This window comes from Eleutherodactylus coqui, chromosome 3, assembly GCF_035609145.1.
Source record: "Eleutherodactylus coqui strain aEleCoq1 chromosome 3, aEleCoq1.hap1, whole genome shotgun sequence".
Taxonomy (NCBI): Eukaryota; Metazoa; Chordata; class Amphibia; order Anura; family Eleutherodactylidae; genus Eleutherodactylus; species Eleutherodactylus coqui.
This window is the reverse complement of record NC_089839.1, coordinates 154,043,051-154,054,373: the sequence shown is the minus strand read 5'-3', so window position 1 is coordinate 154,054,373 and position 11,323 is coordinate 154,043,051. Positions and strand designations below refer to the sequence as shown.

The window sequence follows — 11,323 nt, the reverse complement described above, 5'->3', positions numbered from 1 at the left end:
ATACGAGGACGCCGCCCGCATACAAAGTATTGCGTATGGACACTGTCTCACACGCTGCGCAGTACGCCGAGGAATAAGGCATGCTGCCATCTAGCTCTCCTCCGTATCGACACGCACATGCTCCATTGACTTTCATTGACTCCATTCACCGTGTATCATACGTCCGTGCAGCGAGTACACGCCTGTGCTCTCCGCAGACCGCTGTGTGGAGGACCTGCTTCCTGTCACTGCGGGAGGCCCCGAGCTGTCGTCTGTCAGCGCTCCCTCGCTGCCCCCTCCTGCTACATTAGCTATACATTGTATAACCCTCAGCGCTGTGTGAGGAGAATGTCACCTCCCCAGCACTGAAGGGGGTTACAGCAGCCGTTACCGGCCAAGCTGCTTCCACCACAGGCACCGGCACGTTAGTCCTGGCTCCTCAGAACTTTCTAGAATTCGGTCCACTTTCTCCCCTCACGTTTCTAGCAGCTTCTCTCTCTGCGGCTCTCATTGAGTGACCCCGCCCCCTGAGCGCGCCCACGTGACCAGTGACGTCACCAAGGACTCGCTCTCCCTCTAGTAAGCGGAGTTCCCGAGATGATGCTGCGCGTTCCCTGAAAATGTTGCGCAGGTTGTAATGCAAAGAGGAGAAGGAGAAGCAGAAGCAGAAGCGGCAGTGGGGAGCAGCGAGGGAGCCGGCACACGGCACAGCATACGCCGCCTCCATCACCTGCAGCACCGCGAGGACGAGGCGCACATCTGGCCGCTCTCTGCAGCAGTCCACGGAGCAGCAGCAGCCGGCGTACTAGCAGCGTAGGGGCACCTAGTAGTTGGCAACTTGCAGGAAGTACACGTTGCCCATGAGGACGGGCTGGCGGGCACCTCTGTGCACGGATTGCGGCACTACGTAGGCAGTAGGTAGAGTAGTAGGTGAACCTTCCAAAACAGAAGGGGCGTGGGCATCCCGTGCCTACAAGGAGGATTACTGCAATACAGCAAGGGAGACGCAGATCCAAGAGCGGCACCTGAGTGCCAGGCTCTATCCCAGCAGCAGGGCATCTTTGCAGGCACCTAGCACAATCGAGTGTGGCTCGGCACCCTTGGCACCCGTGCATTGCAGAGAGGGGGTGTGTCATCGTGCATCACAAACCTCTATCTGCATTGAGAGGAGAGAGTCTGACTACTAGTGGACTGGAGACCACCTGGCACAGAGAAACAACGCCAGAGACGGGCATGGAGCTGTCTGCCATCGGGGAGCAGGTGTTTGCAGTGGAGAGCATCCGCAAGAAGAGAATAAGAAAGGTAAATCATGCCATAAAGGTGCCCATCTTGTTCAGGAGGTTAGGCTATCTCAAATGACATGGATGGTGACAGATGTAGAATTTTAGTGCCATGATGTTTGCATGGCTATTGATACAAGGCAGGAGGGTGCAACACTTACCATCTTGTAAGGAGAAGCAGGGATCAAAAATCTAGAATGCTTAAGGATCTACAGGTGGTCAGATACTCTTCATGGACCAGTTTCTTACAAGCTAAAGTAGAATTGGCATTAGATTCCTCCTCACTGGGAGGCTTTGCCAGAATCGGGTATAATTGGTTATCATTCTTGTTGGTACTTTCTCACCCTATAAATAGCAAGGACTGATCTGTAATTAGATACATTCTGTACAATTACCATGTGTAAGCAGGCAGAACTTCCTGGAGTATCAGGATCTATTTCTACTGTTGTTTCTGATCTGCAGTCATCTATCCATCCATCCATCCTGTTTCATTCCATAGGAGGACATTTACATAGACAGATCCTGCAGGATTGTTGGGAAGTGTTAATTTGTTCATGCAGCATAGAAAATTAGCAGCTCTGGACTCTTAGCAGCGTTGCTTTTACGCTACAGGTGACTCACTCGCTAATGTTTCTATAGGTGACTAAAGCGTGACTCATACAGATGACTCATAATACAAATGTTTGTTTTATTTCATATTCACTTGGTTGGGAAGCCGTAAGAGGGGGACATGATGGAGCTCTGCATCTCAATTAAGTCTCTAATGAAATATGACTCATATTTGCAAAGGAAAGAGTATCATTGATGCCTGGCTGGCTGACATTCTCAAAGTTTTCATATCACATGAGACTTGAGAGAAGTACTTAAAGTATAATCAAGTGAAACCCTGCAGTAAATGACATGTCTTTTATAATATGCAGTAAATGACATCTTTTATACTATTGATACTTCTTGTTTCTGGTCTTGTTGCTAATCCTATGTCACATCTGTTTTTCTAGGGTAAAGTAGAATATCTTGTGAAGTGGAAAGGCTGGCCCCCCAAGTAAGGACCATTCTCTTATTTACATTTTAAACCCCTTTCTGTTATGTGTTTTTTATGGAGAATATCTAAATATACACATGTATCTTACAGATGTAGTAGCTTGTTTATTATTTACATAGCATGTGCAAGTGGCTGATTGTATCTCCCATTGTGCCAGATGTATTACCCAGCTAAGAAAACATAATAAACCACTTCCAAGGCAACGGGCTACGTAAGTGGTTTGTTTAGCTCATTGATCACTCATGATGACACTTGTAAGACTGCGTGTTGTATGGTTTTACACAGTGCTCCAGATAAACATACTGCTGCATAATCATTATGATGCTGAAGGGAGTTGCATGGCTGATTCAGTCTTGCTACATGGTTAATCACATTTCTTTAATCATTCATACTATTTAGCTGTGGGAATCCCCGGAATGTACTACTATGGTGCAAGGAAGGGAGAAGAACACAAATGTATCATTACAATATTCTAATATAAGCATAGAAGATGAACTAGACATTGCTCTACTGGTAACCTTAATATAAGCCGTTCTCATAGTATAGACTACCACACTTGATGTCGTGGAACAGAAGGCTGGTTTCACAGTTAATCTGAAGCAGCTTTGAATTTCCCGCTCTGTAAACCTGCGCGTGGTTTGAGATGAGGGATTTGTTTGAGTGCAATAACTGAGCGCTCTGTGTGCAAAACCTGCGTGATATTCATATCTTATCACATGAGATGACCTGAATAAACTAAAGTAAGGATGATTTTCTTGTAATTATTGCAAAAGGGTATTAAGTTGATACAACCAAATGCTCACTTTGAGATAGTTTTACATCATGTTGATATCTTTACAAACATTGCAGTTATATCATAGTTCATATAATGGAAGTATCTGCATTATTCTGGTCGTTGATTTGATAACAAGAAAGATGAATGTGTTAAAAAAAAATATATATATATATGATTGTATTTTCTGTTTGAATGATGTCTTTGCATCACTGGATGTTCATAGTGACAATTTTATTTGAAAACACTAAATTAATTTATTAGGTATATGTGACTTAAAATACCCTGTAGATTAAAAGCATATACTAATTGTCATCCCCTCAGAAGACACAAGTCTCAGAGCCAGCACTGAGCTTGCAGTGGCTAAGAGATGTGTGTGTATCTGGGCTCATGCCATGGCACTGCCTGCTCCTAGATAAAGACTGCCTATTGAATACGTCTTGTTTATCACCTCTAATCTGAGAGGGGGAGTGAGAACTCGCAGGAGGAGGGAGCTGGGAGAGTGACGCATGAGTCATATGTTCACTTGTTTACTTCAGCCTGTGCTGCAGTGTGCACAAGAACAGCAGAGGAAAGGTGTGCGCCATACAACTCTGTGCATCTTCCGTACATAAGAAGTCATTGTATCAGAACTGTAGACCTGTTCTTCATTGCATTAATGAAGCCTAATACGTTGATAGCATAGCCTTGCTTTCCAGCCCTAAATCCTACTGTATCATTCATTCCCTGTTACAGTTTGTACTACAGTGTATCCTATCAGCATGCATGGGGAGGCTGTTTTTTTTTTTTACATGCTTATTAGAGGCTTTATTGATATGATACACCCATATCTTTCAACTGACATATCCCAATATTAAATACTGTAAATTGTTTACATTCTTGCAACTGATATACCCAGATCAGCTCTTGGATGCTAGATAAAAAAAATGATCCAATCTGAAACTTTCATGGCATATCTTCATGAAAGTCTGATAGATGCTAGTCTCGACTTTGGGACCTGCACCTAGTTGTGGCCCCCAGCCCAACTGAGGGAAGTCCTTGAGAGTTACTGAAACAGCCTAGCTGTATGCCATAACTAAGGATTGGTGTGGGTCCCAGAGATTTTATCTATCAGACTTTCATGTTATATCCTATGTTAAACCTTGTAGTCCAGGATTAGAGAAATATATGAATTAGCTGTTCATGTATACCATATGCACAACTCCCATAGAAGAGACTGGAAGTTACAACAACACTGCAGTATAGTTAACTATGTAATTTCCGCAACTTTCATTAACTTCGATAGGAATTACAAAAACAGCACAGAACAACCAGTTCAGCCGTTTCCTTAATTTCTGCCACCTCATGCCGTGTAAACAGGCTGGTATTCCCATCTTAGCTATGTTTGGCTGACATGGGGATACCCCTTTAGCCATTTGACTTTGCAATACCAATTATGTTTTTTTTTGTTTTTTTGTTCGTTATTGTTTAGACATAGATGGAAAAAGAGAGGGTGTTTTCAATTTCAATGACGTTTTTAAAATAAAAGAAAATGTTTACACTGTTTATCATGTTCTTCAGTCCCACTAGGGAATTTGAGTATTCTATTGCTTTTACAATACACTGCAATTTTTCAGTATTGCATTATATTGTGCTATATAGGGTTTAATAGAAGTACAATGATGATGGGCTTGAAGGCTTTCACTAGGCCCTGGCTGTCATGACAACCACTGGGCATCTTGCAATTGCATTGTAAGGGAAGCAGAGGGAGCCCCCTCCATCTGTATACACAGATGTCATGGTTGCTATTGACCACGCCATATTAGGGAGTTAAGTGACTAGTAGTTGAGCTGTCCACAGTTGACGCTCGCCACACATGCAGCTGACTCAGCTCTTCAGACATACATGTATGGTGAATGTCCACAAGAGGTTAAAGAGTAACAAAACATTTTTTTTTTAATTCTGACATGTTATAGTGACATATTAAATGTTTTGACTTATAGTGATCTGTGTGCTAAGACCCCAACCGATTGCTAAAATAAGAGGGCAGAAGCACTTCTCAGCTGTTTCCATCACTGCTCAGAGCTGTGTATGGGCTACATAGAAAGTCTGTGGAGTTCTTACCCCTTCACAAGCTTGATAAAGACCAAATGCAGGTCAAAACATAGCTTTCTCTCTAAAGACATGGAGAAATAAAGGTTTAGTGTTTTAATCTTCACCATTTAGGCTGCCACATTCTTTATACTATTTTTGGACTTCTGAAGGGATCTATGGTTCAAGTTCCCTGAGTGGCATTGCATTGTATCCACCTCGCCTGTATAAGGATTTGTCTGTGTGTGCTGTTGGACAGCTTCAACACTTATGTCACAGTAACATATGAATGAGAAGTTTTTAAAAAGTTTAGTTATACTATAAAGAGATTTTGAGCTTTTTTTGATATGAAGGTCAAACTTCACTTAATTTATCTATATGACATCTCAAAGTTTAGACCCTGAATCGGAATACAAACTGCCATATCCTCACCCTGTATTATATATGTTGTGTGTGGTAAATGTAGCTAACATGAGTAAAGTGGACTTGGGCTTTTAGACCAAAGTTGTTAAACTAGGAAACAAAGAAAAAAAATTTGTGAACTTGTAACTTTTTTTAAAATGTTTTACAGATTCTTTGAAGTTTCTTAAATGCAGCTAGCAATATAGCCATTGGATGTATCATTCAGGAATGTGTACAGAATTTCACTAATTGTTATTTGTATGCATGAATCACTAAATGTTCCTGGATAAGCAACCTACTCTATACATTGCTGGCCTGCATTTAAAGAAATAAAAGACTGCTTACACATTTTTAAAGTATAGAACCCCTTAAAGGGAGATTCCAGAAAAATATAAATTGGTAATACTGATCCACTAGAAACACTACAGTCGGGGGCTGTATTCACACGAACGTATATCGGCTCTGTTTTCACGCCGAGCCGATATACGTCGCCCTCATGTGCAGGAAGGGGGGGAGGATGGAAGAGCCAGGAGCAGGAACTGAGCTCCCGCCCCCTCTCTGCCTCCTCTCCGCCCCTCTGCACTATTTGCAATGGGGAGAGGCGGGACGGAGGCACGGCTAATTCTCGGAACTTGGCCCCGCCCCGACTCCTTTCATTGCAAATAGTGCAGAGGGGTGAAGAGGAGGCAGAGAGGGGGCGGGAGCTGAGTTCCTGCTCCTGGCTCTTCCATCCCCCCCCCCCCCTGCACATGAGGACGACGTATATCGGCTCGGTGTAAAAACCGAGCCGATATACGTTCACGTGAATGCACCCTAAAGAAGCTGAAGTGCTGTTGCCTCTGCCTCAATAGCACTGCACACTGGACGTGTATAGCCTTGTGCCATAACTTACCTTACTGCATTAAATTGCTCATTTTAATTTTTTTTCTCTTATAGGTACAGCACCTGGGAACCAGAAGAACACATTTTGGATCCACGTCTTGTCTTGGCATATGAAGAAAAGTGAGATTTTAAATTTTTATTTGGTTATCCAGGGTTAACAGTACAGCTTCTTTATAGACCATCTCCAGCCAGAATGTAAAAATGGCTGTATACTAGTTCATTTGAAGTTTAAAAGGTGCTATAAGGGGCAGTGACACTGGGTCGGATGCTGGATTTTTAAATTTTTTTTTAAATACACTTTGGAATCCGCAGTCCAGCACTGTCACGCCTCCAAAGATCACACAGCGCTGGAAAATGTGGCTTTTTTTTTCAGAGTCCCGTGCGCACACTTTTTCCATAGACTTGTATAGAAGACAGCACGCACTGGACTCTAAAAAGAGTCCTATTTTTTGCATCGCTGTGCAATCATTGGAGGGCGACAGCGCTGGATTGTGGGTGCCAGAGTGCATAAAAAATACCTCACCCAGCTCCCAGTCACAACCCCAAACAGTTCCATAACCTAGGTTATGGTATTGTGGGACGTGACAGATTGCCTTTAAAGTTCTAGCTAAATTAGGTAACTATGTTTCTTTTACTGCAAAAATATTGACATCTTTCTCTTTTGTTTCTGGGGTCACTTTTGCTAAAGTGATAACAAGAATGAAGCCAATGTTGATTGTTATTTTTAATTACTCGCCTTCAAAGTGTGTACCATTAACAACAAAACGATAGGATGTCATCAGTTGCCGAAAAGCCAATCAAAAAGTGAAAACCAGCAGAATAAAATAGTTACCTCACTGGAAAACAGAACCACACAATGGCCACTGGACCAACTTCTGATTAATTAATATGGATAATTTATATATATTGGGCAGAAATTCACCTTAAATTTTTGTTGTATAAACTTTGGTAAAGCATTTCAGCTATTGGAAATGCTGTGTATGCCATAGTAATTATAAAGCTGAAATGTGGTCCCGTAATCTTGCAGAAGGTATTTTAAAAACCCTGGGACACACATAGAGGCCTATCTGTCACAAAAAAGTGCAAAAGTCATGTAATATGAATTATGTAATTATATAACATGAATTATTGATGTGTTGGTCTTGCAGGGAAGAAAAAGAAAGAGCTTCTGGGTGTAGAAAACGAGGCCCAAAACCTAAACGCCTCTTACTGCAGGTATGAATTAAATCGCATGCAATATATCAGACATCTGTGGTGTTCTTTCAATTCCTTGATAGTATAACACTTATAAATCTGCAAAAAACAATTGGTCAGCGTATAATGGGCAATTTACAAGCAGAATTTCTTGATTCTAGCTGATGTGTAAAATGTGTGCTTGTTCAAAGCACAACCAAGGGTAACTACTTTTTTTTTTTTTTACTCTGCAGAGGCTTTATGGTATGGACCTGCGCAGTGCACACAAGTCCAAAGAAAGAAAACTTTGCTTTTCCTTGTCTCGAAGGTTCACTAGCGGTCTAGGCTCCAAACCCACAACAGCTTCCTCAGTGCCAGAGAAAGCCAAGTCACTGCAATTCCCCCTCAGCAAGCAGCGTAAAGGGAGAAAGTTTTTGTGCCTCTCACGCAAGAAGTTTTTACGAGTATCAACGTATGAGCCACTGAGTCGTCGGCCAGAATTCTTTGCCAAGGAGGCTGAAAAGGAAGAAGCTCAGAGTATCCCTGATTGGCAAGAAGAGAAACCAGCAGAGGAAGATGCACATGAAGACAAAACTATGCATGAGGCTGATATCAAGGGTGGGTTTCTTGTCCTCCTAATAACTAATTAAAAATATTGTAATTTTAATATTAAAAAGTATTTTATTGACAAGTATGATAGGTAGTGCCAACTCGTTTACAGAAAGTGGTTTATTGTCTGATCTGATCTTGGCCCTAAAGGGGGCATTACACAAACTGATGATTAGGAGTGTGAGGACAGTATTACACATGGGGCTTGCTTTAAGTTGCATTATGCATTGACCCAACAAGATAACGCGTTACTGGCTTTTCTCAATAGAAAAAAACAATTTGCAAGATGTAATGTCCCACATTGAACAGCAGGTGGCATAGTATGCCCCAGTGTCCCTCAGTGTCACCAACTGTGAGCTGGTAAAAGAGAGCAGCAGCGCTATGACAGCTAAAACGCTGATCCAGCGCTGTTGTCTCCAAGTGCAGAAAAGGTTCCTGCCTGGTGAACCCTGCTAGGGAGACACCCAGCTTGTGCCCCCCAGTGTCCACTTGTGTGCCCCAGTGTCCCTCAATGTCCCCAGTTATAAAGTGGAGAAGGTGAGCAGCAGGGCTATGACAGCTCAGTGGCTGATTCAGTACTGCTGCATTCCTTATCCAGCTCACAGTTGGTGACATTGGGGGGCACTAGAACACATAAGAGGACACTAGGGCACAAGCTGGTTTTCTCACTAGCAGGGTTCACCTTTCCTGCAGTTTGAGAGAGCAGTACTGGATCAGCTGTCATAGTGCTGCTGCTTTCCTTCTCTAGCTCATAGTTGTGGACACTGGGGCACAAGCTGGGTGGCCCATTAGGTAGGTTCACCAGACAGAAACCTTTTTATCGTACTTGGAGACAGCAGTGCTGGATCTGGTGCTTGCCTAGTGTACCCACTACTGAACCACTCATTCTGTGCCTCCAATGTCCCCAGCTCAGAGCTGGAGAAGGAGAGAAACAACACTATGACAACTGAGCTGCTGATGCAGTGCTGCTATCTCTAAGTGTGGGATTGGTGCCTGCTTAGCGAACCTCGCTAGTGAACCATTCAACTTATGCCCTATTGCCCTCTGTACTGTACAAGTCTCTGTGTAGTGAAGCAGAAGACCCATAGCCCTTTCACTTGGATACTGTTGCTGTAGTCTTAGTGTTTCCATTTGTACTCTCAGCTTTGGTTCTCTTCAACTGCCATCTAGTGGCTAAAGCTGATATTACACTGTACATTGAACGTTATCCTGCGTTATGACAGACCACACTGGAATGGCGCATTGAGTGAGGCTACCTAATGTGCCAGGAAACATGTTAACCCAAGCCCCATCTGTATGTCGTCTATTGAATGAACAGCGTAAAGCGGTTGTCCAAGTTATGAAAGACCATCTCATTGGGTACCCGTGGTATAAAGTCAAAAAGCAGCTGATACCTCTCCCCACTTGTGCCCAGGCTTTGGTCTCCACTGTGTTCTTTTTACTGGCTGCCAATTATTGTGGAGTTCTGTTATTGGCTGCAGCAGCTTGTTTTAAGACGGCTCAGGCTGGCTGCAGTGTATAAATTTTGAGGTCAGGTGGGGAGCTCTGCTGTTTTCCTATTTTACACCACAGAGGATCCGGTGAGATGGCCTTTCATTACTCGGACAACCCCTTTGACTGGATAGGTGATTAAAGTGTGATCGGTGGGGGCCTCAACTCTGAGACCCCTGCCAAATCCCAAGAACAGGGGTCCTGTGTCCCTCCTGCTCACTGCAGAATCACTGCAGACCCTGCAGTGAGGAGGAGATTGACTGGAGCAGCAGTTGCGAATACACAGCGCTGCTCAAATAATTTTCAATGAGTTTGCCGGAGATAGTTGACCGCTTATACTTGGCTATTTCCGTCAGTCGCCTTGAAATTAATGGAATTATGCATGTTTTACCATTGCTCCATTCAATCTGACATCACAGTAGGTAGGTGTAGCAACAAGAAATGACCCCTATTCTTAGGATCGGTGGGGGTCTCAGTGGTGAGACCCCGAAAAATCAGACTTATTACCTATCTTTAGGCTACATAATAAAAGTTGGTTTTGGTACAACCCCTTTAAATGTTAAAAGTACCTAATTTGATAACTGGATTGGATCTGTGTATTATATGTGGTTATGTCTTTGTCTCACTACAGATGACACAAATTTAACTGCTGCTCCTCCTTGGCTTCCTGCCCTCCCCATGCCCAGTGAGATTACTGTTACAGACATCACCTCAAATTCCATCACGGTGACTTTCCGTGAAGCCCGGTCTGCAGAAGGCTTTTTTCGGGACCGCAGTGATGAATGCTAGTTGCTGTAATCATTCATCTATTCCTCTTCCTCATGTGAAATGAAGTTTAAAGACTAAAGAGAACTGTTTACAGAGGACAGCTTCCTCTGTATGAAGCCTGTATAACCATGCAGAACATTGACCCTGTTTTAGGAAGAGTTTTTTTTTTTTTTTTTTTTCTTTTCTTGCCGGCTCCACAGAAATCTCATTAATATTGCTTACACTGTTTTCCGATTAACTACAACATTGCATCAACTAGTCCTCCTCAATGAGACCATCACATGGAAATATTCCATTAGGAGACAACGGTATACAAACGCTGTTTTATATGGGCATTGTAAATGATTGCTGCTTTGACAGTGTGTAGTTTGTATGTGGTTTTATTCGGGAGTTTAAAGCTGTGCTTTTCCTGTGCATGGATGGAAAATGTATTGTTTACTTATGATGGGTTTTAGAGAGAAAATGTGCAATCATAATAGATAATTGGAAAACTTAGAATAAGTTATGTAACAACATTATTTACCAATAACACATGCTACACTATATGTTGAACCTTAATAGGAGTACCGATATGATTGAACGCTATGCAAAATAGCAATGTGTACACAATAATGGTGTATCCATACCTATTTTAGCAACAGTAATACATTATGCTCATCCATCACATAAAACTTTTTGTATCCAGTGCAGCACCTTACAAGTAGTAAATGCGCATTGCTGTACTTACACTCAGTATTCTATTTATTAGACTTATGTCTGACTATAGAGCATACTGTGACCTTTAGAGATGTGTATATGATGTCCAGTGATTACAATGTACAAAATCCTTAATTTGATTGTTTATACGTTTCTGCA

The 11,323-nt window shown here is 42.6% G+C and overlaps 1 protein-coding gene across 1 annotated transcript; it reads left to right on the top strand.

The window, feature by feature from the left end:
• The first annotated feature begins 600 nt into the window (after window positions 1-600).
• On the top strand, window positions 601-10,640 carry CBX7 (chromobox 7). The gene is made up of 6 exons (XM_066596386.1): window positions 601-1,281; window positions 2,258-2,301; window positions 6,482-6,547; window positions 7,576-7,642; window positions 7,855-8,218; window positions 10,332-10,640. Exons 1-6 carry the CDS (start codon window positions 1,213-1,215, stop codon window positions 10,487-10,489), a joined length of 768 nt encoding a protein of 255 aa, XP_066452483.1. The 5' UTR covers window positions 601-1,212; the 3' UTR covers window positions 10,490-10,640.
• Window positions 10,641-11,323: the final 683 nt, after the last annotated feature.